Source organism: Rhinoderma darwinii, chromosome 1 (genome assembly GCF_050947455.1).
Source record: "Rhinoderma darwinii isolate aRhiDar2 chromosome 1, aRhiDar2.hap1, whole genome shotgun sequence".
In the NCBI taxonomy this organism is placed as follows: domain Eukaryota; kingdom Metazoa; phylum Chordata; class Amphibia; order Anura; family Rhinodermatidae; genus Rhinoderma; species Rhinoderma darwinii.
In genome coordinates, this window is record NC_134687.1 from 424,194,103 (window position 1) to 424,221,657 (window position 27,555).

Here is a 27,555-nt window from a genome sequence, read left to right on the forward strand (position 1 = left end):
AATCACAAAGCTACAAAATACCAAAGTATGGGGCTTCAAGGGCACACAAATGGGGGAGGGGCATAAGAACCATCTCTGGCAGATTGGTACTTTATTAATACCTTCGCATTCACAGGGATGAAACACCACAAACCATGAGAATTCTGCACACTTACTGCTTGCTACCTACTACTGAAGTAGTATGGTAGCAGTAAAAGACCAAGCGTTTAAGTGGTGCCAAGTATCCTTAACATTAAAAACCAAGAGTCTATAAAAAGTTTGTGTGCCCAAGTGTGTAGCTTTCACACCCAATGTTGTGCAGTCATTTTCGGTTTCCCCACATTACACACAATCAGATATCCATTTGTGTTGTTTCCTGTTGTGTAACTACATAAACCATGTATACCCCTAAGTAATGCCGGCCAGACCCTTTTGCACATAAGACATTTTACACCATAGTTTTAATGTGACCAAAAAAAAAATTCAAAAAAAATTTTGTTGGAAAAAAATAAATAAAAAAAAAGTAAAAAAAGGGAAGGGACATTGTTCTGTGTTACACTACCCATTTGTAATACTCAAAAACTTACCACCAGGCTTACTGAAGCCAGCTCGCTCTCCACCGCTGCTGGGAGAATAAAGGTGAAGAAATGAAGGCCTTTTCCCTTTAAAGAGCCATAAAGCATTCTGGGCCACGAAGGGGGTTCAAGGGTACAGAGCCGGCAGTGGCTTAACATGTCCGTACAAATCATGTCTCAGCGTAGCACTAATCTTCTAAGTATGTTTGTATAGTTTTAAGTCCTTTCTTTACATTTATACACTTCTAAACATTGTAGTTTTAAAACCTTAAATGACTGTATTAAGCGTGCAATGCTTAAGTGACACATCACATTTTAGATCACTGAAATTCCAATGACATAAATGACTGCCACTTACTTAAAATGTCGAGAGGACTCATGCCAGAACTTAAACTAGGGTATTAAGGCACTAGGGGCCATGGAGAACACGAAGTAAAGCTTCCTATATTGCTTGAGCGAAAGGTTTCATTATGATGCTAGAACCAATAACATGTGGACATTGGGATGTCTGTAGCTATACCTCTACGGTTTACCCAGGCAACCTTAGAACACTTAGATCATAAGCATTGCACCTTTAATACAAGTAGTTCCATCTTTATTTTAAAAAAAAGTTACGTTTATAAGAATTTCGGCCCTTAAAACCTTACAAGATCACAGATCTATAATAAGTTTATATTTTAATTAACCCTTGCACCATACAACTGGGTTACTCTACTATCCAAGATTCACATTCTATTGTATTGACATTATATTCTAATTAAACTATTAGTCTGTTAAAATTAGACATTTCCTCTCCATTTAGACATCGAGTCCCACTTTTCATTATGCTGCCGGCTGAGTGGGTACTTTTTAGAACTGTAGTGTAAACAACGCTCTCACTTTGTAACCTGTGGCATATAAATTTGACAAAGCATGTTAAAATAAAGGGATTTTCATGTGCATCCAAGTAAAGCAATACATATCCAAACAATCAAGGCAATACATGTGATATTAACTTGGGGGTGAAACAGAATGTAACCTAGCTTGTGATAGCTCTGAAAAACCCGCCCAATACTTCATAAAGCTGTATAATTTAAACAATGTCCCCACCACTCTAAACCTAAGGCCTCATGCACACGACCGTGTTCGTAATTACGAGCATGGCCGGCCACGGGTAGCCGGCCGCTTTTCCGAGCCGTGCTCCCATTATAAAGTATAGCAGCACGGCTCGTAAAATAAAAAAATAGAACATGTTCTATTTTTTTTTTTAACAGCACGGGCACCTTCCCGTGAGAAAACGGGAAGGTACCCGTGGCTAACAGAAGTCTATGGGTCCGTTATCGCGGGTCGTAATTACAACCCGCAATAACGGGTGTTTTTACGGTCGTGCGCATGAGGCCTAAGGCTGGGTTCACACGACCTATTTTCAGACGTAAACGAGGCGTATTACGCCTCGTTTTAAGTCTGAAAATAGGGCTACAATAGGTCGGCAAACATCTGCCCATTCATTTGAATGGGATTGCCAACGTACTGTGCAGACAACCTGTCATTTACGCTTCGTCGTTTGACAGCTGTCAAACTACGACGCGTAAATTGACTCCCTCGTCAAAGTGCAGGACACTTCTTTGCAACGTAATTTGAGCCGTTCTTCATTGAAGCCAATGAAGAGCAGCTCAAGATTTACGAGCGTCAAAGACGCCTCGCATAATACGAGGAGGAGCTTTTACGTCTGAAACGACGCAGCTGTTTTCTCCTGAAAATAGTCTGTCTTTTCAGACGTAAAAGACACTTATCGTGTGCACATACCCTTACAAGTTAAGTTAAAATTGCATTATCCAGTCCTGTAAGCCATTTGTACTACCCCATACCAGTACAGCAGAATGCAGAACAAGTGCTCCATGTGTAAATTAAGATTAAAGCAAATCTAACACAAGAGGCAGGTTTTCCAGAGCGTATTAAAACCGGTACATTGTAACTGCCAATATAAAACAGACTGCAAGGAAAAGTAGAGGGCACAGCACAATGAAGCTGGTCAGCTCCACAAACTATTTAACTGTTGACCAAGGCTAGGGCCACAAGGCGACTTCGGTCGCGGACAGAGATCGATGTGTGCCCCTGCGTGCATCGCACATAATTAAAGTGGCCGTGTTGCATCCTACAGGTTTCCGCAGGGCGACTAGCAGCAACCTGTAGGTCACAAAGCAGGCACAATCGCTTTAGATTACATGCGATGCATTGCATGCAGGGACATACAGCGATCTTTGGCCGCACGACTTGTGTCGTGGCCAAAGTCACCATGCAGCCCTAGCCTCAAGCTGCACAAAACAATGCAGTGTACCCTTGCTTTAGTACAGGACACCAAAAGCAATGTGGGTAGTAAAAACAAAAACTAAAATAAAGCTATAAACTCATAACTGCAGAGCTCTGTGCAGCTTTATATGAAATGAACATGCATACTTACTCAAACCCTGTCCCTACACTTGAGTGTAAGGGACAGGATTAGACTCATGTGGGAGGTGCCCAAACAAATGAATTATAAACCAATGAGTGTCTTGGGCCTGAAGACCCAGATAGCCCTAATAGTGCTGCTCTGAAAGGTAAAAAAACACAACCATTAATATTGCAGTAATGATCAGACATCCATTATGCACTTTTCCCAATAGGACTCTTCAGAACAGCACACCGGGGCCATCAAAGATACTGTATCAAAATGAAAACATTTAAATAAGCAATGGAGGAATTTAACAGACGTAAACCCATGACTGCTGTTGTACAACCAAAGAAAGCCATACGTTTGGCTCTTAATAGAATATATTTCAGAAGCCACATCGACCCATATTTAAAAATATTTTTTTTTGAAAAAAAAAAAACACCTCTGCGGACTTCAGGTTACGTAAAGGAGGCAGCTTTTTTTCCTCTTCCTTATTTGTGTGCAACCAATATTAAGGTCAGTTAACTCAAAAGCGAGTGACAGCTGGGGGGGGGAGGGAACCCAGCAACAATACCAGCACTTACTAGAGATGGCTAAGTACAGTAAAAAATAGTGTAGTACCGTGTTGGCCAGAAACAATATGCAATGTTAAATACCTGTGTGTCAAAAAAAGACAAAAGTATAGAAGGTATGATACCTTTATTGGCTAACCATAAAAGTTCTATATGCGGCTTTCAGAGCGCACAGGCACCTTCTTCAGGCTGTTTACAAATGACTTCGAAAAAAGCACATTATGTTACACAAAGACAATTAGTGCATGAAGTGATACATCATTAAGATAAGCCGGGGCAATAAAACTGAGCTTATAGGGGTGATGACTTAGGAGGTAAGGCATCTGGGAGTCAGTCTGATGAGGGATGTGACGTGTGTCCATGTAGTGGCTCATAAATCCAGGTGTTAGATTGAGGCCTTGTGTCAATGACTGGAATTTTATCATCATCTTGAATTCCCAAATTATTCTCTCTATTTTTAAAATGACCCTTTAGTATTAGGACTTTTAAATCTGCCAAACTGTGATCAGGTCCAGAGAAGTGTTTTCCCACGGGTGTATCCACCTCCTGTTTTATTGTATGTCTGTGAAGATTGATCCTGGTTTATAGTTTTTGTATTGTTTTGTATGGTCACATCCCCCATCAGACTGACTCCAGATCCCTTACCTCCTAAGTCATCACCCCTATAACCTCCATTTTATTGCCCCGGCTTATCTTAATGATATATCACCTCATGTACTAATTGTCTTTGTGTAACATCTAAATGTTGTGCTTTTTTCGAAGTCATTCATTTGTAAATGCCTGAAGAAGGAGCATGTGTGCTCTGAAAGCCGCATATAGAACTTTTATGGTTAGCCAATAAAGGTATCATACCTTCTATAGAGATGGCTAAAGCAGCCATATGAACCATTACCTATTTGTGCTGCACTCAAGGCAGTGTGTGTTTTGAGAGGATACCTAAAGCAAATATTTCTCTATAGAAGGAAGAATTAACGTTAGTTGATAGATTGTAGATATCCCTCTTACCCCATGCCTCCACGGCCTCCCCTACCACCACGGCTCATGCCACCTCTGTCAAACATGCCCCGACCCCTGCCACGGGACTCTGAACCTCCAGAGCTGCGGCCTTCAGAGCCAGAGAAACCTTGGTGAGACTCCTGACCATATGATCCTTTGCTGCTTGAGTGATCTTGACGGTAACTGCCTAAAAGACAAGCAAGGCAACAGATTTAAAACGTGGCATGTTTTTAATCTGATTATTACATTGTTGCAGCATGAACCAACATGAAGTATCCTTTGAAGCCATTAGTGACAATGAGAAATAAGTAGCCGAGCTTTAACAGATTGCCCTTTTTTATTTGCATGCATATTAACAGAGCTGTAAAGAGATCAAAATCTCACACAGGGAATAGATTTCTATAGCGCTCCATCATTACTCACTCTGCTGGCCATAACCAGTGCTCTGTTGGCCATATTGACTTGGGGGCTGGCTGCTATAACTTGAAGTAGGAGGTGGGTAGCTTGTGGGAGGAGGTTGCTGCTGCTGCTGTTGCTGCTGTTGATAGCTGCTTTGTTGACCATAGCTACTTTGCTGCCCATAGCTTCCTGATTGGCCATAGTTACTTTGCGGAGTATAGGTGCCCTGCTGTCCATAGCTACTTTGTTGAGTGTAGGAGCTGGGTTGGGAGTAGGAGCTCTGCTCATAGCTCGAAGGCTGGGATGTTGAATAGCTAGAAACAAAATTGTGATTTAATACATAATCTGCAACAATTTATATTATATTTCTATCCTACAATGTTGAATTAAAAAAAAAAAAAAGAAAAAAAGAAGGTAAGGAAAGCAGTTCAGTTTCTCTCAGAAGGCGATAATACAGCAGCGTGCAAGAGCAGTATGGTAAACCTTTCCCAAATAAAACTTTTAGTAAGGGCCAATGCACACAATGCATATTAAAGGGGTTATCTGGGGACCAAAAATTGCTTTGCATTCATATATTAATGTAAAATGTAGTCACTAATGTACTTTAATTAAAAATTCAGTACTAAATGGTGCCTTTCAAACCCGGTGAATTGTTCCCGGAAGTCCTGGAGCTTTTCTAATATTGATGATGCGCCGACACAGCCCCACGTGATTCAGGGCCTCCTGTGCTGTTCGTATCTACGTTTTATCAATGGCATGACCACAAGGGGCTGTCACATTGCCTATTGGAGTCTCCAAGCAGAGCATCAGTTGATGCTCTGTCCGGAGACTCAAGCACTGCTGCCAACGTCACTGTCCTTATAAGGGCAGTGACATTGGCAGCAGTAGTGGATGCCCCGAGCAGAGCATCAGCTGATGTGTTAACATCCCTTGCTTCTGGTCCTGGCTTTTTCCTGTCTTGTAACTCACCAGACCCATGATCCCTTGCTGCATATGAGAAGACAGCTTACCACCACTCTACCCCCTCTCCCGCCTTCCTCCACAGCATCAGTTAATTGCATACTGCCAAGCCCCAATTTTCACAGGCTCATTGCCTGCTCTAATTAGTCACAGAGCTCTCTCCCTGAACTGTCACAAACTCTTACATACTAATAGTATATGGGGGGGAAGGGTGTTTGTTTCTACACAGGGATGATATAACCCCATCATCCCTGTATACGACCTGTGTATAACCCCCATTCCGGTATCATTCTATACAGGGATGAAGGAGATTATATACAGGAATGACGGCCCTATCATTCCTGTATATAACTCGATCACTGTATTTATGTAACCCCTGTAATCACTGTAGATGCCATTGGGGCGGGTGACGAGCATTGAGGCATAACATGAAGTGAATGGGACCGGGTATGTGGCAGAAGAGAAATCTGAAAGGAGGGGGCGTGGTCAACGAGAGAGGATGAGGGGGTGTGTAGGAGGAGAGAGAAAGCAGGTAGTGCAGAAACTCAAGAGAGAAGGAGGGGGCGTGTACTAGCAGAGACTACCTTCCGTGTCTGCTCAGCCAGCACATCCGGCTGAGCAGCGGCATAGCTTGTCAAACTACGTTTACAGGCAGTGGGATCAGAGGCGAAGCTCTGAAGAGCCCATGAAACATTCGCCTGACCCGCTGCCTTTAAACCTAGTCGATGACGAGCCGTGCCTCTGCTCAGCCGGAAGAGCAAGAACGTCAGAGGAAGTGAAAAATTTACCCTGGGTGCACGTGACCGCTAATTAGATGTAACGGTTCCAAAAATAAACAGACATAAGTTTGGCCATTTTTTTTCTATTCACCAGAAAAGTATAGAAAAGTGTATGACTGACCGATTAGCGTCATATACTTCTCTTCAATCCAGCCCAGCTTGATTCACAGCACAATCTCGCGAGATAACGCTGTGACGTCACTTACACCCACAGGTCCTTCACTGGAGCGACTGAAGACTTGAACAGACCGCCCCCAGCTGCTGCAGGTTCGGATAAAAGTCCTGGCACGCCTGTAGACTGCCTGTTCACTCTTCCGTCACTCCGGTGAAGGACTGGTGCGAGGAAGGGACGTCACAGCGTGATCTCACGAGATCACGCTGTGCATCAAGCTGGGCTGGAATGAAGAGAAGTGTAGGATGCCGATTGGTCAGCATCATGCACTATTCTATGCAATGCCCACTTGGTGAATAGGGAAAAAAACAAAAAAAACCCCGTTGGGCATTTAGAAAAACTTTGCAGAAATCAAAAGATGTTCATAGCTTTGTCTAAAAAAAAATAATATATATAAAAAAAAATATATACAAAAAAAAAAAAAAAGTGATTCGCTACATCAAAGCACGTGTTAGATTAGGTAGGAGATAGGGAGGTTACAAACTGGTGACAGAGCCGCTTTACGTTAAAATATAAATCATTTCTGCCCAACCACTAACTCAATTGGAATAAGGCTCTATAGTCTGGTGAGAAAAGTTTGTCCATATATCCTAGCTTTTCCAAGCGCTAGTAATTTTCTTAGATTCATAACGCAGTATACTTCAACAAAAATAAGATACCTTGTTGGTGGGTAAGATGGAGGAGCAGTCACTTGCTGCATTGGATAGCTTGATGGTACTTGCGGATAACTATAGCCGCTTTGACTATAGCCCATGTTGGTCTGAGCATAGGAGACTGAACTTTGAGGAGGCTGACTGGTTTCTGCTGGTTTGCTTCCATCTGGAGGTCTAGTGGAAGGTTAGAAGAAACATGCTTTCACTAAAGCATCTAGTAAAACTCAGGACAACTTCCTCAGCTAATTAGAAGAGGGAGCTAAAAATCTATTCCTAATAGAATGCTAGAGCTCATGCATTAAAAAAAACACTTCAAAACAGTAGTACGCGTATTTCATTAGCACTTGGCATTCCACATTAAATTGTAGCACAAAACCTAGATGATGTCAGATGCATTAGCTTATGTATTACATTCAGAGAAGGTATAGAAGGCAGTTTTAGGCCTCATTCAGGTCTGTGTCAGACTTCCGTTCATGGGTTCTGTTAGACCTTTCAGTCAGAGGAACCCATGTGCGGAAAAGTCAAATGGAAACCATAGCTTCCGTTGCAAACGGTTTCTGTTTGTCTCCGTTCCGTAAGGTTTCTGTTTAGCGGAAACAATAGCACAGTCTACTACACTATTGTTTCAGGTTAATAACAAAAGACAAGCAGAAACCCTACGGAATGGAGACAAGCAGAAACCCTACGGAATGGAGACAAGCAGAAACCCTAAGGAATGGAGACAAGCAGAAACCCTAAGGAATGGAGACAAACAAACCATTTGCAACAGAAGCATTACCATTGAAATCAATGGTAATGCAAACTGAAGTTATGGTTTCCGTTTGGCTTTCTGTTCATTGGTTCCCCTGACGGAAATGTCTAACGGAACCCACGAACGGAAGTCAGATGCAGACGTGAACGAGGATTAGACTATTTCAGTACTTGTCAAGCATTTCAGCAATACCAGCTCAAGCCATAACTTTACATAGAACACAAACTTATTTTTTTCCTCCCGTAAATACTGGCGTAAATACGGTTCCTTTGTCACACGTGTTCGACCCGTATTCCACCAGTATTTACGGACACGTGCCCGTAAATACGGGTCCGTTATCACCAGTATTTCACCCGTATTTACGGACCAGTTTTCTCTGCACTAATCGGCAGCCCCTTCTCTCCATCAGTGATGGGCTTGTGCATGCCAAAATTACGGCCTGAAATAGGACATGTTCTATATTTTTCAACGGCCCGGGCACCTTCCCGTAAGCAAACGGGAAGGTACCCATGGCCAATAGAAGTCTATGGGCCTGTAATAACTGGCCGTAATTACAGGCATTTTTACGTTCGTGTGCATGGGGCCTAAGGAGCTACTGTAATGTAAAAAGTCTTATAATCAAAGACCATGGCAGAAAGCATTAGTCCGGTTATTACCTTGCTGGAGCAGTAGTAGCAGGTTGTTGTCCATAGGAAGGGTATGCCGGCTGGGAACTGTAAGTGGATGGTGCTGCATATGAAGCCTGTGTAGTCGCAGTCGTTGCGGTGCTGCTATCATAGCCTGTTGTTCCATAGCCTGGTATTGGCTGACTATAAGCCTGAGGTGCTGCTGGAGCAGTATACGCTACGGACAGAAGATAAAAAAATAAAAAAAAGAAGGACGTTAAAAACACACCTTATTGATTTATCAAACCGAATAAAACTTCCATACAAGAGCTATATAGACGTCCACAACTTTCTAGTGGCAATACACCAGTCACACTGCGTAGCTGGAGAAGTTACGTACTTACATTTTAAAGTAGACATTTTACGTCTGTATAATATACGTTAAATAGCAAGGTGTACAAACCATTTTATGGCCTAGCAACAACTCAGCCACTAAGCATTAGATCATGACATTTTTGAAAAGAATCCGCCAGAAAAAAAACAAATCTCTAATGATTAGGTATGAAACCAGGTATATGGAGTTACAGTAGTACCCCAAAAACGGAACAGGTGCCATATATGGTCGCGTGCGTAAGCCCAAAGACAAAGGTTTTGTTGGCAATCTGCAAAAAATGGAGGCAAAGGTGTGCATAGGAGCAGTAGATACAAAAGGATATTTATTGAAGAGTACCTCCAAATAAACAATGAAAATAAATGTTTACGTTAAAGGCTGATAAAATATGATGTCTTTTTTTTTTCTGAAGTGTATGTATTTTGGGAAACTATTTTTTATAATATACTGTAATTCTAAAGGTTTATACACGACTGAATATAACGGTTGAAAACGAAGCAAAAATTGTAGTAACTTACTCCTGTTCGGAGTTCTACCTTATATTCTTCTTGTATCCATAGATGTTCAACCTGCAAGGGCCACAGGACGACAGCTAGCAGGGACAACACATCCGCGTACCAAAGGGGAGGGGGGTGGGGTGGAAATACGTACAAGAGGCTAAAGCAGGTCTTAGAGCCACGATAGTGCCCACGGCGTAGGAAGATGGCTCTTAACTCCAGCAGGTTGATGGTAAGAGTTGAATCCTGTGGGGACAACAGCCCCATAAACTAGAGGTTTGGAAATGTTCCTACCCACTCAAGGAGACTGTGTGCCAATTTAGCGGTAAGGAAGGAGCGACCATGAGAGATGGCTGGGGAGAAGATCCACCGCTGAATATTGGATGGACAGAAAGAGGAAATAGAATCCACGCTTCCTCTGCTGTAACTACCACAGACAGTAACGAAGTGCAGGGATTGTGAATAGACATCCCGTGGAATGTCTATTCACTGTCTAAACACTTCAGTATTGTTAATTTGTTAGTATAAGACAGCACATAAGGATCTAACAGGATCCCTATGCGCTGTGTAAATGAATGGAGAGGAGTGCATGATGCTGATTGGTCAGCGTCATACACTCCCCTGTACAACGCCCACTTGGTCTAAAGTAAAAATACACCCACTTGGGCATTAAAGGAACAGTGTCATCACAAATTATTTTTTTATATGTTAAAGATGTTAGTGCTTTATTAAAAACGTTTGTATTCATTTGTGTGTTTGTGTTTTACTTTTTCTTATTTTTACACTTTTTCTTCCCTATGGGGGCTGCCATTTTTTGTTCCATTTCTGTGTGTGTCGATTAACGACACATACAGACATGGAATACGGCAGCCACAGTCCCATAGGGACTGCGAACGGCTCCCGTCCCATTGACTGCAGTGTACGGCGTCTGTGTGGGAACTGCGCATGCGCCGCTCCCACACAGTCCTATTCGAAATTGGCGCCGTCCGGCGCCATTTTCCTGTGGACCGGAAGTCGCGGCCGGACAGTAATATTACTACTTCCGGTCGCGGCTTCCGGATTTATGCACTTGCACCAGCGACAGCAAACGGAGCGGACGGGCCGGAGGGAGCCGCGGCGGCAGGAGCAGGTAAGCGATTTCAATGTATGTTCGTGTTTTTGTGTGTTTACTACTGTATGTAAACCTACTACACTGTGGGTTAGCTCAAAAAATGGCGACACAGTGTAGGAGGTTCAAACCCCTCGTTTATCCCGGCACTAGCCAGGATAAAGGAGGGGGGGATGCCGAGAGCTCACTAGAGCGAGGGCTTTTAACCCAATGTTGCAATGCTGCAATTTTGGGAACAGCTCCATCTAGTGACCAAAAATGGGTAGTATTATAAATTAGAATTTATAATATTTCCTGGCTCGTGCAAAAAAAAAAAAAAAATTTGAACAATGTTTAATCACCCACACACTAAATGTTTAAATTTTAAAAAAAAAACATGTTTTTCTGGCAACACATTCCCTTTAAGCAACTCTTTAGCATAAATCTAAAAACGCTAATAAAGTGGTAAAAATAGATCGTTTTTTTTTTTAAATAAAAAGCATTACTGTCACCTACATTACAGCGCCGATCTCCTTATGTAGGAGATAGGGCACTTATGTGGTGACAGAGCCTCTTTACATTTTCGGGCCCGTACCCAGACTGAACGGAAGAGCCACAAACTGGTAATTGTGAGCAGGCACTGCAAAGTGAAGGAAGCGTTGGTGGGACTGGCAAATACGGTACTTTATGTCCACTGGGGAAAACAACTCCTTGTTCCATTGAAGCAATGACTGATCGGAAGGAGTCTATGCAGAGATGGTGGACCTGAACATACTCGTTGAGAAGCATCGAGGTCTAGGATTAGTCAAACTGAGCTATCCGTTTTTGGCACCACAAATAGGTTTGAGCAGAACCCCGAGATCTTTGGACCGGGAAATTACCCCTTAACCCCTTCCTGCTTTGACCACTTTCGACCTTCCTCAGAGCCTCATTTTTCAAATCTGACAGGTTTCACTTTATGTGGTAATAACTTTGGAATGCTTTTACCTATTTTTTTTTTTTTTGCAGAATTTCATTTTTAATCAATTATTTTGTAACAAAAGGTTTTACCAGAGAAATGCAACTCAATATTTATTGCCCAGATTCTGCAGTTTATTCCACGTGGCCCAAGTGTGGTAACGTGCTGAAGCACAGGCCTCAGAGGCAAAGAAGCACCTAGTGGATTTTGGGTCTCCTTTTTATTAGAAAAATATTTTAGGCAACATGTCAGGTTTGAAGGGCTCTTGCGGTGCCAAAACAGCGGAAATCCCCCAAAAGTGACCCAGTTTGGGTAACTAGACCCCTCAAGGAAAATATCTAGGGGTATAGTGAGCATTTTGTCCACACAGGTTTAATGTAGAAATTTTTGGAAGTAGGCCATGAAAGTTAAGATCTACATTCTTTCAAAGAAAATGTGGAATGTGAGAATAAATTTGCTTAACCTCTTCACGCGCGGCACCACAACTCTACGTCCTACAGAGGGCTTGCTTCCCGCATCAGGACGTACAGTTGCGGAGCAGTTCCCGGCGCACAGGGTCCTAACTGACAGTGTCCGTGAACCGGGAGGTCAGCTGTCCCCGACAGCTGACACTCCAGTCTTGCCGGTCAGCGGACCATCGCCGCTAATTTCGGCAGTTAACCCCATAAATGCAGCCACTACCACATTTAAGGGGTTTGAAGCACATCGGCAGCCCCCACGAAGTGATTTTGCGGGCTGCCGATGCTTGTCATGGCAATCGGAGGCCAGACAATGACCTCCGGGTTGCCATGTACGGAAGCCTCGGAGGAGCAACCTCCGGCCGGACCTCCGAGGCTTCCTGTCAGTGTGACGGTCACGTCACAATGACAGTTGGAATGAATTACACTATGTGTGTAGTGTAATGTACTCTAGCAGCGATCAAAGCTGCAAGTCTAAATGTCCCCTAGTGGAACAAGTAAAAAAAAAAGTAATAAAAAAGGTTTTTAAAAAAAAAAAAAAAGTGTAAAAATATAAGTTATATAAACAAAAAATGCTTTTTTTCCAATAAGACTTTCATTATAGGAAAAAAATGAACACGTTAAAAAAAAATACACATTTCATATCACCGTGTTCATAGCGACCCAAACCATAAAACTGTAATGTTATTTTTTCCCCGCACGATGACCACCAAAAAAAAAAAAGATTTTAAAAAGACCCACTATTTTTTGGTTACCACCTCTCCCAAAATAAATAAAAAGTGATCAAAAAGTCGCATGTACCCGAAAATAGTACCAATAAAAACTACAATCCGTCCAGTTATGCCTCTCAGAAACAGAAAAAAAATGATATTGCGCAAACGCTGCAAAACATAAAAAAAACTATATACATATGGTAACGCCGTAAACAAACCGGCCCGCAGAAGTAAAATTGTCATTTATAGCGCAGTGAACGCCACAAAAAAAAAACAAACTAAAAAAACATTGTCGGGGCGTGGCCTAGCGGTGAATGTGAGAGGACGTGTGTGACCGGAGCTCCTGCTGTACTCATCCTATAAGGTCCATATATCCCGTAAAATTCGGGGAAAATAGCTTCCCCAGGGTCTTACCAGAGTCTGGAGGTGGAGGAGCACGAGTACCCGGCCATAATGACGCGCTCCAAGAAGCAGAAGTCGCCGCCAGCGAGTCCCGGGTCCCGCGCTCAAGATGGCGCCGAGGAGAAGGAAGGCCGCAATAGAGGCCTCCGGCAGGAAGTTGTGGAAAAGCTGGAGAGGTTCGCCCGCACGCCGAGAGCAGGGGGGGCGGCTGCACAGCAGCGAAAGTCGGCTGGAGAGCAGGCAGCTGGAGGCCCATCTTATGGATCCAGGTACTCTCCTTTGGCGGGGGACATGAGAAGTGAGGAGGAGGAGGAGATGAGTGGCGCCATGCAGGATCAGCCGGGTGCTGGAGGGAAAAGTGGAGTGAGGAAGGAGGAACCCTCCCTAAAGGACATTTTGGCAGCGGTGAAGCAAAATTCTATGGTCCTTAATACCTTAGCAAGCCAGATGGGTGGATTGAAGGAGGACATTTTGCTGCTCAGGAATGATTTGCAGAAAGTTGCGGAACGCACCACTGCCGTGGAAGGGAGAGTCTCAGACATGGAGGATGCGATTCCTCACATAAAGCAGGATGTGCAGGCACACTCGCAGGCAGTGGCGACATTGCTGGCTAAGACAGACGATATGGAAAATCGGCTGAGACGGAATAACGTTCGCCTTGTGGGGGTTCCGGAAAGAGTGGAGGGAACGAATCCGGATGACTTCTTTGAAAAGTGGCTGATGGACACATTTGGCAGAGAGGAATTGACCCCTTTATTTGCGGTGGAGAGAGCGCACAGGGTGCCGACCAGACCTGGCCCTCCGGGAAGGCCGCCGAGACCGGTGCTGATAAAGATTCTACATTATAAAGATAGAGACAAGATCCTGAGGAAAGCTAGAGAACGTCAAGACATCTCCTTTAATGGGGTGAAAGTGTCTTTCTTCCCGGATTTCTCTATGGAAGTACAACGGAAAAGATCACAGTTTATGGATATAAAGAGACACCTAAGGGCGTTACAAGTGCAATATTCCATGATGTATCCTGCCCGTCAGAGTGGTGGCGCTGGGCACAACTTCCTTTTTCGAGACACCGAGAGAAGCGGTTAGATGGTTGGATACCCATGAAAGTCAGCTGAGACCGGCAGAGGGACGGCGTTGATCCGGAACAGACTGGCTGACAAAAGGAGGCTGGGGTTGCGGGACTGAACCAGGTGTCGTAAAAAGTTGCAAGATATGGCATTGAGGGTTTCTGGTCATGTTTGGACTTGGAGCTGGAGGGCATGGTTGCGGTGAACGCGGAAGACCGGAAGAGGAGGAATGTGTTTATGGACATTGAGGGGTACCGATATGTTGAAGGGAAGGTAGTTTATTTGCAAGAAAATGGCAGCGGGAGGGATGGTCAGTTACGCGGGAAAAGTGCATAACGAGTTATGGTATTGTTGAATGTACGGTGGGCGGAGTTGACCTGCCGACGCTTGTTATGGGTAATGGCAGATACGTTCTGTCGCCCCAACCCTTGGAAAGGGGTAGGTTTACGGGGGAGGGTGCAGGGGGGGGGGGGGGGGGGGAGGGAGGGAAAGAAGACCCAGCCGGTCGGATATGTACAATTACGAGAACAGGAAAGGATGTGTTGGGATATGTTGAGGGATGATGGGATCACTTAATTGTTTGTCCTGGAATGTACGGGGCCTGCGGGAAGCCAGGAAAAGACAGGCGGTATTTGATTTTATTAGGAAACAGGAGTCGAGGGTGATAGGATTACAGGAGACGCATATGACTAGGGATTCAGTTTCCATGTTGCATAGGGCCTGGGTAGGCCATAGTTTTCATTCTTACCATACTACATATTCAAGGGGGGTGAGTCTTCTCATACATAGGGCAGTGCCATTTATATGTCACGACTCCTTCCAGGATGGGGAGGGGCGGTATGTGGGGGTACACTGTACGATGTATCATTGGAATTGTGTGTTGGTGGTGTTGTATGTCCCCCCTCCATTTTCTAGCGGATGTATCAAGAAAGTGGTGGAGGAACTGGCTAGGTACCCGGAGGTGCCGCTACTAGTGATGGGGGATTTTAACGCAGTATTGAATACCAATATGGATAAATTCGGCATGACAGGGGGAGGTTTAACAGCGTTTGGCCATCTTGTTGCTGAAATGGGTTGGCGGGACATATGGAGGGATAAACATCCAAATAGCTATCAGTATTCTTGTGCGTCTTCCACATATCAGTCTTTATCCAGGATAGACCTAATCTTGTGCTCTCCGGCAGCGGTACCCTTTATAGCCCAGATAGAATACTTGCAAAGAGCGTTATCAGATCATTCTCCTTTGTTAATGAAGGTAGAGACGGAGGGGAGGACAGGGCGGGGGCAAGGGTGCTGGAAACTCAATGCCTTTTGGCTGAAGCTGATAGATAATAAACAAATTTTAGACCTCATAAAGGAATACTTTCAATTCAACTCGGGAACGGTACCGCAAGAGATACTGTGGGACGCGATGAAGGCGTGGCTGAGAGGGGTGTTCATCCAGCACATTTCAGCAGTAAAAACACGGTCTAGACAATTAGGAGAAGCGCTGTTGGAAAGGGTAACGGAGACAGAAAGGCTACATATAGTAGATAACACACCAGACACACTGAAGCATTGGGTGGAGGCGCAGCGGTTGTTAAAACAGCATCAGTTGGAGAGGGCAGATAACAAAAGGATGTTTTTAAAACGCTAATATTATGAGGAGGGGGAAACTACTGGACGGCTGTTGGCAAGGATGGCGCAGGCTCAGAGGGAGAATAATTACATACACACTATTAAAGGGGAGGGGGGGAAGTTGGAGACGGATACAGGACAGATTTTGAAAGGGTTTCAGCAGTTTTACTCGGATTTGTATGCCTCTAGGGCAGAGCACACACCTCAGCAGCTGGAAGAGTATATAGGGGAGACAGAACTTCCTAGGTTGGGAGGGGAGGAGAGAGGGACATTGGAGGAGCCCATATCTCTGGAGGAACTCCAGGCGGCTATAGGGATACTGGCCAGTGAAAAGGCGCCGGGGCCGGATGGTCTTCCGGTGGAAGTTTTTAAGGAATATGGGGAGGAGCTCGTACCGCAGTTATTGGCCACTCTTTTAGATAGCTTTGATAGGGGCGGCTTCCGGAAACAATGTATGAAGCGACTATAGTAGTTCTGCCGAAAGAGGGGAAGGATCCCCAGCTCCCGGGCTCTTATAGACCAGTTTCCCTACTGACGGCGGATATTAAAATCATGGCGAAAGTATTGGCGCTTAGACTAGCTAAAGTAGTGGCTGGGGTGGTACATGGAGATCAGGCCGGCTTTATGCCATCCAAATCGACGGCGGTGAATCTGAGACGGCTGTTCTTGAATTTACAAGTTCTGCCGGATAATCGTGGGGGAGAGCCATTATGTCCTTAGATGCGGCTAAAGCATTCGATTGCGTGGAGTGGAAATATTTGTGGTCAGTTCTGGAGAAAATGGGATTTGGCCCTAATTATATAAAATGGGTAAAGTTGTTGTATGTAGCCCCGACAACAAAGATAAGGGTGAATGGGGTGCTATCGGATCGGTTTGCGCTGGAGCGGGGAACGCGTCAGGGATGTCCAATATCTCCATTGTTGTTCGCGTTGGCGGTGGAACCCTTGGCGTGTGCAGTGAGACAACATGAACATATTCAGGGGTTGAGATATGGGGGGGTGGAGGAAAGAATTGCACTATACGCAGACGATATGCTGTTATTCATGGCGGACACCGAGCGCACACTACCGTTAGTGATGGCCCTAATTAAGCGGTTTGGGAAATAGTCAGGACTACTCATTAATTGGTCAAAATCGGCTCTAATGCTCATGGACCCGGGGGTTATCCAGAATGGGGAAGAGGAGGTGGAGATACCTGTGGTCACGGAGTTTAAGTATTTGGGGGTTAGGGTGACGGCGAAAGCACAGGATTATATGTCCCTTAATGTAATGCCACTGTTAACAACGATAAAAGCCAAAGTAGAGGCGTGGAATAAGTTACCGCTATCGGCTCTGGGTAGGACGAATCTGATTAAAATGATCCTTATGCCCCAGGTGCTGTATGTCCTACATAACTCCCCGGTATGGATCCCTAAATATTGGTTCAGGAGATTGCATAACCTTTTTAGGGACCTAGTATGGAAGAAGGGGTACCTAGGATTAAACTGGAGAAATTACAGCTGCCAAAGGAGGAGGGGGGCCTGGCTGTGCCCAATGCTTGGGTGTATTATTTAGCTGCCCAATGTCAACATTTTTGGGGGTGGGAGCAGGAAGAGACATGGGGGTCCAGTGCGCGCATCCTATCATATCTGGGGGGGGGGGGGGAGAATCCGTTGGCAGGACTGGAAGCGCACAGCTATAAACAGATGGCGAGTACCAGACCCACTCTGCTGCTCATACACAAGGTGTGGTGGCAGTGCAAGCAATTGCTGGGGATAGGAGAGTGCACTAAATATACACCACTCTGAGGAATGCTTATTTGGGGGAATTGGGTAAATTGGAAGGGATGCAGGGGTGGGAGCAGCGAGGCATAATACGATTGAGCCAGTTGTACGAGGGAGGTATACTTAAATCTTTTCAGCAAATGAGGGAGGAGTTTCAACTGGACTCCCGCATGTTCTATCAGTACCTGCAGATTCGGCACGCTGTGCAGACACAAGCGGTCAGCGTGGACCTGACGATGCATGCCGCGGGGGTGTTGGAGCATATTGCAAAAGCAGTTACATCAAAAGGATTATTTCATTGGTTTATCGCAGGTTATTGGTGGAACATCTGGGGATCCTATGGCACCAGTGAAAGCTTGTATGGGAGAGGGATGTGGGTCCTATTACAACAGACCACTGGGAGGCAGTATTGGCAGCAACATGTACTTTGTCCATTAATGTAGCACAACGAAGATCGCAGTTGTTTCTGATACATAGGGTGTATAGGACCCCGTGGGTGCTGAAACAAATGGGATTAAGAGCGGATGCCAAGTGCCCTAGGTGCCCGGAGGAAAAAGCAGACATCCTTCATATGTTCTGGACATGCGGGAGGTTGGGGAGTCTGTGGACGGAAATATCGGAGGCTAGTGGGGAGAGTGTTTGAGGTACAGATTCCATGGGATCCTGTGGTAATGCTGCTAGGGTATGTTGGAGATTTGGGGGGGGATAGGATGTCAGGGTTGGCAATTGCTAAATACTGTATCAAGTTAGGAAAGGAATAGCAAAGCACTGGCTGGATGCGGAGCCACCATCAAAACAAGAAATCATAGGGGCACTTAACTCACAGGTTCTGATGGAATATAGGATATACTCCAAGAGGGGGTCCAGGGTCAAGTTTGAAAAACAATGGGCTAGGTGGATTGATCAATCTGGGTATGCTTCTGTGGAGCTAATGACACTAAGGCAACAAGTTCAGGTATAGGGCCACTGACGGGGGGGTGCATACGGAGAGCAGGTGTAAGATGGGGAAGGGAAAAGGGAAGAGAAGGAGAGAGGATTGGAAAAGTGGTACTGAGAAGACCGGCTGGGGGGATACAAGGGGGAGTTGGGGGGAAGGGAATGTTTGGTTGGATGTAAATAATTGGGTCTGTTGAAATTTGCTTATACACTGTATGAGAACGTACAATGACCTGTAATAATGTGGAGTTTTTTGAATAAATTGAACTGATTAAAAAAAAAAAAAACATTGTCAGTATTGCTTGCTTATGGTCATCCGGCTTGCAATTTTTTTTATAAAAAGTGATAGAAAAAAAACAAAAAAAACGCATGTACCCCAAATGGTACCAATGAAAAGTACAGATTGTCCTGCAACAAATAAGCCCTCACGCAGCTCTAGTGGTGAAAAAAAGTTCTGGCTCTCAGAATATGGCGATGCAAAATGTGCGGAGTATTCAAAAAGCGGATAAGAGGGCCGCCATTTACCAGTGTGACACCGGCCATATAGCCATGAATTATTTACCGCATTATTATACAGTCTTATTATGTCCTGATGTACTCCGCCCAGCTTACATATGCCCCACATTATAAAATCAAATACCAGCAAAACCCCAAAAAGAGCCTACCAAGCAAATCAGCACTCCCAAAGCAAAAAGGCGCTCCCTCCCTTCTCAGCCCTGCAGCGTGCCAACAACAGAAGGTTGCGCCCACATATATGGCATCGCCATACCCGAGAGAACCTGCTTAACGCTTTGAGGTATTTATCTACAGTGGCACAACATATTATGCACTAAAATGGCATATCGGTGGAAAATTGCAATATTCACACCATCCGCTGTGCACTAACCCCTTTGCGCACTGACTTAATAGCACTTCATGGTGCGGGGGTTGAAGTATGAAGCGTGCTCACGTGCAGAGCCCGCTTTATACGCTGTGGGTGTCGGCTGTGTATTACAGCTGACACCCAGAACTAACGGACAGGAACAGCGATTGTGCAGTTACAGAAGCATGTAAAAATATACATTAGTATTGCAGTATATTGTACCAGCGATCCAATGATCGCTGGTTCAAGTCCCCTAAGGGGACTAAAAATGTGTAGAAAAATTAAAGTTATTAGTAGTGAGAAAGTAATGTAAAAAACAATAAACAAAATCGGTATCGCTACGTCCGTAAAAGGCTGAACTATTACAATATACCATTATTTAACTCGCACGGTGAACACCGTAAAACGTAATTTAAACCGCCAAAATCGCTGTCGTTTGTTTTACCGCACGGCTAAAGCTGTAAAGGTGAAAACCCCAAAAAAATTAAAATCTGATTTTTTTTCCTATTTAAGCCCACAAATAATTTTTTTTCAGTTTCCCAATACATTTTATGGTACTTTAAATTGTGTCAATAGAAACTATAACTCCTTCCGCAATAAAAAAAAGCCCTCACATCACTCTACTGACGGAAAAATTAAAAAATAAATAAAAGTTCTGCCACTTGGAAGGCGGGGAGTGAAACTAAAAGCAAAAAAAAAATGGATCAGTCCTGAAAAGGGTTAATTCATTTCTAATGAAAAAAAACAAAACTTTTGACCACATGTGGGGTATTTCCGTGTTTGTTTTTTTTCTCCTTTATCCCTTGTGAAAATGCAACATTTTAGTGGAAAAAAAAGTTGTGATATTCATTTTCACGGCCTAATTCTAATAAATTCTGCAAAACACCTGTGGGGTCTAAATACTCACTATACCCCTAGAAAAATTCCTTGAGGGGTGTTTCCAAAATGGGATAACTTGGGGGGTTCCCACTGTTTTGGTCCCTCCAGGGCGTTGCAAATGCGACATGGCACCGAAAAACAATCCAGCAAAATCCATGCTCCAAAATCCAAATTGCGCTCCTTACCTTCTGAGCGCTGCCATGGGTCCAATCAGCAGTTTATTACCACATATGGGATATTGCCGTAATCGGGAGACATTGCCTTACAAATGTTGGGGTGCATTTTCTTTATTATTTCTTGTAAATATTAGAAATTTCTCTGTTTTTTCAGAAAAAAAAGTAGATTTTAATTTTTAGACTAATTCTAATAAATTTAGCGAAAAACCTGTGTGGTCAAAATGCTAACTATACCCCTAGATAAATTCCTTGAGGGGTGTAGTTTCCAAAATGGGGTAACTTTTGGGGTGTTTCCACTGTATTGGCACCACAAGACCTCTTCAAACCTGACAAGGTGCCTAAAGGGTTATTCGAATACCTTGAGGGGTGCAGTTTTCAAAATGGGGTGACTTCTGGGGATTTTCTAATATATAAGGCCCTCAAAGCCACTTCAGAACTGAACTGGTCCCTGAAAAAAATGTCCTTTTGAAATTTTCTTTAAAACATGAGAAATTGCTGCTAAAGTTCTAAGCCTTGTAATGTCCTAGAAAAATAAAAGGACGTTCAAAAAACGATGCAAACATAAGGTAGACATATGGGAAATGTAAACTAGTAACTATTTTGTGTGGCATTACTATCTGTTTTACAAGCAGATACGTTTAAATTTAGAAAAATGCTAATTTTTGCAAATTTTTTCTAAATTTGTCTTTTTCCGAAATAAAAACCAAAATTTATCGACCACATTTTTTGACTAACAAAATACAACATGTCACGAGAAAACCGTCTCAGAATCGCTTGGATAGGTAAAAGCATTCCAACGTTACCACATACAGTAACACGTCAGATTTGAAAAAAATCGGCTGTGTCCTGAAGGCCAAAACAGGCTGGGTCCTGAAGGGCTTTAACCTACAAGGACTAAAGGAGAAAAAACCACCGCCACATTTGTAAAGCAATTTCTCCCAAGTAAAACAATACCCTATAAATGGTTATAAATGGCAGTTTCCCTTCTAAGCCCTGCTGTGTGTACAAAGAGCACCATTTGGCTTTTGGAGATCACATTTAGCAGGACTGGTTTCCGGAGGCCAAGCAGCATTTGCAAAGCCCCTGAAGGACCAAAAGGAGAGAAAACACCCAAAAAGTGACTCCATTTAGGAAACTACACCCGTTGAGGAATTAATCTAGGGGTGTAGTGAGCATTTTGACCACACAGGTGTTTCATAGATTTTATTAGAATTGGGCAGTGAGAATAAAAACAATCCTTTCTTCAATAAGACGTAGCTTTAGCGCAAAATGTTTCATTTTCTTAACAAATAAATGTGCGCACTGTCACCGCAACGTAATAGTACTGCGCTTTGCGGGATGCCCTGCACGACAGCGCTACGTATATATATGGCGGATGTCGGGAAGGGGTTAAAGGAGGCAGAGAGTCAAATGCTTGATAAATGGAGGTCAGCACTGGAGGGAGATTGAGGAACAGTGGACTGGAATAAACACTGTTGGAAGACTGGTAAATTCAATTGTGTATCCAGAGGATAGCACTTCCTGAACCAAAGCATCGGAAATGTGAGAAAGTCAGGTTTCCATGGAGTACAGAAATCTGCCCCCCACCCAAATAGAGTGGGGGGGGGGGGCGCACCTTCTCAGGTGGAGTTGCACTTGCCAGCTCCAGCCCTGGCAATTTAAAGTCAGTGGGCCACCAAGAGGGACAGGCTGTGAAGGTAGAGTTGGGCCTTCTAGTTCTATTAGAACGGTTGTCTGGAAGACAGCAACCTGGGAAGGGGGCACCGTACTGCATTTTCGGTGGAGGAGGTGAAGCAGTAGAGATCCAGGAAATTGAAGTTAGTCATGTGGACCTGGCCTTCTTTTGGTTAGAAAGGCAAAACCATCATGAACTGGTAATGTAAGGGACTTTACCAACGGTCCTAGCAAGAAGGGAATCGGCTAAATTGTAATGGTTGTCTGGCGAGAAGGCTCTCCCCCCTAGGATCAGACACTGCAGCAGAGGGGGTTACCAGACACACGTTATCTGAAAAAATATGTATGTGCTGTCCTATAAGCAAAGGCAGCAAGACTGTCAGAAGGTCCTATGTCCCCAGCAGCGTCTGCCCGAATGAAAGAATGATGAGGGTAAACCTGTGTTCTAGTCAGCTGAAAATAGCACCTATTAAGGCCTCATGCACACGACCGTAAAAACACCCGTTATTACGGGTCGTAATTACGACCCGAAATAACGGGCCCATAGACTTCTGTTGGCCACGGGTACCTACCCGTTTTCTCACGGGAAGGTGCCTGTGCCGTTAAAAAGATAGAACATGTTCTATTTTTTTATTTTACGGGCCGTGCTCCTATACTTTTTAATGGGAGCACGGCACGGAAAAACGGCCGGCTGCCCGTGGCCTGCCGTGCGCATGAGGCCTTAGAGCCAGGGAGACAGAAAAAAAATATAAGCGGTCAGGTGGGTGGATGGAGTCAAGCGTAGGTCGAGGGGGCGGCCCTTGTAACAGTTTGCTTTATCCATCTCCCATATAGGGGACCAGCAAAAGCACCCCCCCCCCCCTTGTTTCCCACCAGTTTATTTCCTTACAAAAGTGAGAGAGTGTGGGTTGCTCCTTAGGCTGGCGGGTGACAGAGGAGCTGATGCTCTTGTCCCACTTGTCTTTATAAACCGGGAGACAACTGCGCATTAGTAAGATGACAGTGCACCCTCTCGGAGGTGACAACAGGGAGACTACTGTCAACCATGTTTCTTACCTAAAATGGGGGGTGGGGGGGGGGGGGGGGGTGGTAAAGACTCTGCTGTAGCAGTAATCTCTGCTTCTCCCTACAGACACTAAACCAAGACTGAATTAGATCAGTGTCTGTAGGTGGGGTATATCCCAGAGGCAACAGCACAAACACGGTGTCCTCAAAGAAATCAAGACTTTTTGGAACCTTCAATGCACAGAAGATTACCGCCCGATTAAAACTTACTGGCCAACAGAACAAAACATAGTAAGGCTCTGTTCACACTTGCTTTAGATAATCAGAATAGCATAGTATGCTGCACTAAAAAACAAAAAAGAAACACATGGAAATGGAGATTAATCCATAAATCAGGGGGTTGGGATGGAATTAGATCCAAAGAGCTTTGTCATGGCTACTGAAAAAAACATGGCACCAGTGTGAAAAGACCCATATGCCTTATTTACACGAACGTGTTATACGTGCGTGCAACGCACGTGATTTTCACACGCGTCACACGGACCTCTGTTAGTGAATGGGGCCGTTCAGACGGTCAGTGAATTTCACGCAGCACGTGCACTGCGTAAAACTCACGACATGTCCTATATTTGGCAGTGTTTCACGCAGCACGCACGGCACACGGAAGCACTTCCGGGTGAGGCGCGCTACAGTAGTAAAATAAATGAATGAAAACAGAAAAGCACCATGTGCTTTTCGGTTTGTCAACATAAAACCAGTGTCATAATGAAGCCGGCTGCGCGAAATTCACGCAGCCAAGCACCATATGCTGATACCACACGGACCTTTTGCGCGTGCAAAACGGCCACGTCCGTGTGAATAAGGCCTAAGGGTCAGTTCATCACTTTTTTTTTTTATTTTTTTTAACACGTTATTTGACGCAGAAACCACGCCAAAAAACGGCCGAAAACCAGCCTCGCAAGACAAAAGCGTCATGACCCATCTTCAGCCGTTTACGTTTTTGACCTCCCATTGACATCAACGGGAGGCAGCTGGCATCCGTGTACTTTGCTATAAGGATACATTAGAACGATGCAATAGAGTCGCAATTGTACAAATATTTTAACAACGCTGTGGCTTTGCGAAGGGACTAAACAATTAGTCCAACAATAGGAAGAAGAAAAGTTACCAGCAATTCCATTAAAAACACTTCAATTTATTAGTAACATTAAAGAGAACCTTTCACCTCCCCATACATGTCCAGCATGTAATGTGGAGGGCTGCACAAACCCTGGGGCACTTTACATTTTTTTTCTACCTCCCTTATTTAGATATCGGTGCCGTTATATTTAGCACCCGATATTTAAATGCCCCCCTGAACTGTGAACAGGGCGTGTACTGGCAAGGGGGCATGTTACTATGACTGACACTGTCCAATCAGATATGTGCAGTGTTACAGCAAGAGCGAGAATAGAGTGTGTGCTCGCGCTCTCTTCAGCTTTCAAGGTCAGTCTTCTGCCGAACTGGCAAGGGGGCGTGTCACTGCTACTGACATTGTATGCGCTCCCAGCTCTTACACTGTCCGTAGCAGTGACACGCCTCCTTGCCAGTTCGGCAGAAGATTGATCTTGAAAGCTGAAGAGAGCGCGAGCACACACTCCATATCGGATTGGACAGTGTCACAGCCATAGTAACACTCCCCCCAACCCCAAAGACCGTTCAGGGGTTATTTACATATCGGGCACCAAATATAACGGCACCGACATCTAAATAACTAATATAATATCTAATATATAATATCTAATAATAGGAAGGTAGAGATTTTTTTTTTTTTTTAAGTGCCCCAGGATTTGTGCAGCCCTCCGCATTACATGCTGCACATGTATGGGGAGGTGAAAGGTTCTCTTTAAAAAGATACAGCCTGGTAGATACAATACACAGACAAGGCAACAGACATTTCACACTATGTGCTTCATCTGGCCCAAGTAACAATTAGAGCCTATTCACACGAACGTCCGTGTGCTGCGCACAGAAATCACACGCAGCACATGGATCCATTGATTTCAACGGGACCGTTTACACATGCGTGAGATTTCACGGAGACAGAGTGCACTGCGTGTCCTATATTCATGCGTTTTCACGCACCTATGCGCCCATTAAAGTCAATAGGTGCGTGAAAACCACGCACCGCACACGGATGCGCATCAGTGTGCGGTGCGTGATTTGCACATCAATTCGATTGAAAATAAAAAAAATTGTGCTTTGCAAGTGCACACCGATGCATAACGCAACACACACGGACAAGATTCACGCGCGTATGAATGTAGCCTTAAACTGTGGACTCAATGGCAAGGTTTAAATGCAACCCAAAAGCAATCCATCCATCCATCTTATACATACAAGATTCATCTGTACTTACCAGCAGGGGGTTGCCCATAAGCAGCAGCATATGCCGATTGCCCATATGTGGCAGTGGTTTGCGCCTGTGTGTAACTAGAATCAGTAGGCTGCGCATAGGTGCCATAACTCTGCTGGCCATAGGCTGCCTGTGGAAAAGACAAATCTTAAATAATATATTATATATATATATATATATATATATATATATATATATATATATATATATATATATATATATATATATAGCCAAAGTGAGCATTTACAGAATCTCTACAAGACTAGCCTTGACCATTTTTAAAATGGGTATCTTCATTAAATGTTGCTTTCCTCTCAGTTTTCTATCGGTTTGCACATGTACCCAAATATTTTCATGCTTTATGCTTTTTTTAGGCTATTAAAAAACACAACTTAAGAACCGGATGCCTCAAAAAAAACAAAAACGTGGAGGACACTAGTGCAAAGGAAAACCGCAGGATTTGGCTAATGCCACTAACTAGGGTAATCTTTCCGTTTTCTGATTGTTAGCAATTTTATCTCCGGAGCAAAGATATTCAACATTGGCTTATGTAAAGATTCTGCATTACTTTTTCTTTATTACATTTTCTGGGTTACCAGCACCCAGTTCCATTATTCTGCCTTCTATTGTTCCAGTTAATTATTGTGTTGCCTCAACCTTAAAAATCATACATAATAAAAAGGTAGATATAGCTATAAGACACAGGACTTACAATAGTTTCAGTGCTAGAACACACATTTATATAAAATTTAAAACCCATTTACAGAGATCAGTAATATTGATACCTGAGCGGTCTGTGTATATCCTTGAGTTGGCTGGGCAGTATAAGCAGTATAGCTGAATAAAAAAAAATAAAAAAATTGAATAAAATCAAATCAATGTGGATAGCATGCTATATCTAAATAGTGATTTGCAGATACTGCATCAACCACTTTCATACAGAAAAAGCAAAAAAAAATAAATAGACACTTACCTCGGCTGAGCACCAGCTTGGCTATACGTGCTATAATCTACAAGAGAAAAAAAACAAAAACTATTAGAAAGGGGTATCAATTTTCACCTCCTCCATCAGCAGCCGGAAATGAAAAACACTGCATGAGCAATAATGTGCAGCGTTTTTCAATGGAGGCTGCTGATTGAAGAGTCAGGTCACGTGCCCCACCAGACGCAGCCATGTTTAGGACTACAGCGCTGTTCAGTCGATTATGAAGACTGTGCTAAACAAAGTAGCGGCTCTTTATCATTTACTGTTAGCAGATTGCACCGACATCTTTATTAGTAAAGTAGGCGACCCCTTTAACCCCTTCAGGACCAAGCTCATTTTGGCCTTCAGGACCAGACCTATTTTTCAAATCTGACATATTTCACTTTATGTGGTAATAACTCCGGAACGCTTTCACCTATCAAAGCGAATCTGAGATGGTTTTCTCGTGACACATTGGACTTTATGTTAGTGGAAAAAATTGCTCGATAAATTCAATATTTACTAGTGAAAAACACCAAAATTGTGTGAAAAATTTCAAAAATTAGCATTTTTCTAAATGTAAATGTATCTGCTTGTAAGACAGGCCGTTATACCACACAAAATTGTTGCTAATTAACATCCCCCATATGTCTACTTTAGATTGGCATCGTTTTTTTAACGTCCTTTTATTTTTCTAGGACGTCACAAGGCTTAGAACTTCAGCAGCAATTTCTCACATTTTCAAGAAAATTTCAAAAGGCTATTTTTACAGGGGCCAGTTCAGTTGTGAAGCGGCTTTTAGGGCCTTATATATTAGAAACCGCCAAAGTCACCCCATTTTAAAATCTTCACCCCTCAAAG

The 27,555-nt window shown here is 43.8% G+C and overlaps 1 protein-coding gene across 3 annotated transcripts in view; it reads right to left on the reverse strand.

Moving 5' to 3' along the window:
• Nucleotides 1–27,555, reverse strand: part of EWSR1 (EWS RNA binding protein 1) — a 52,200-nt gene that overhangs the window by 11,264 nt on the left and 13,381 nt on the right. Inside the window, exons 2-9 of one of the 3 annotated variants that reach the window (XM_075829989.1) lie at nt 26,704–26,740; nt 26,516–26,567; nt 25,734–25,860; nt 8,903–9,089; nt 7,502–7,669; nt 4,956–5,245; nt 4,542–4,719; nt 567–601 (exon numbers count right to left, since the gene is read on the reverse strand). In XM_075829989.1, the coding sequence (XP_075686104.1) occupies nt 567–601; nt 4,542–4,719; nt 4,956–5,245; nt 7,502–7,669; nt 8,903–9,089; nt 25,734–25,860; nt 26,516–26,567; nt 26,704–26,740 (1,074 nt within the window). Of the gene's footprint in view, nt 1–566; nt 605–4,541; nt 4,720–4,955; nt 5,246–7,501; nt 7,670–8,902; nt 9,090–25,733; nt 25,861–26,515; nt 26,568–26,703; nt 26,741–27,555 lie in introns of all 3 variants that reach the window. The other 2 variants (XM_075829980.1, XM_075829998.1) reach the window with 2 other exon arrangements.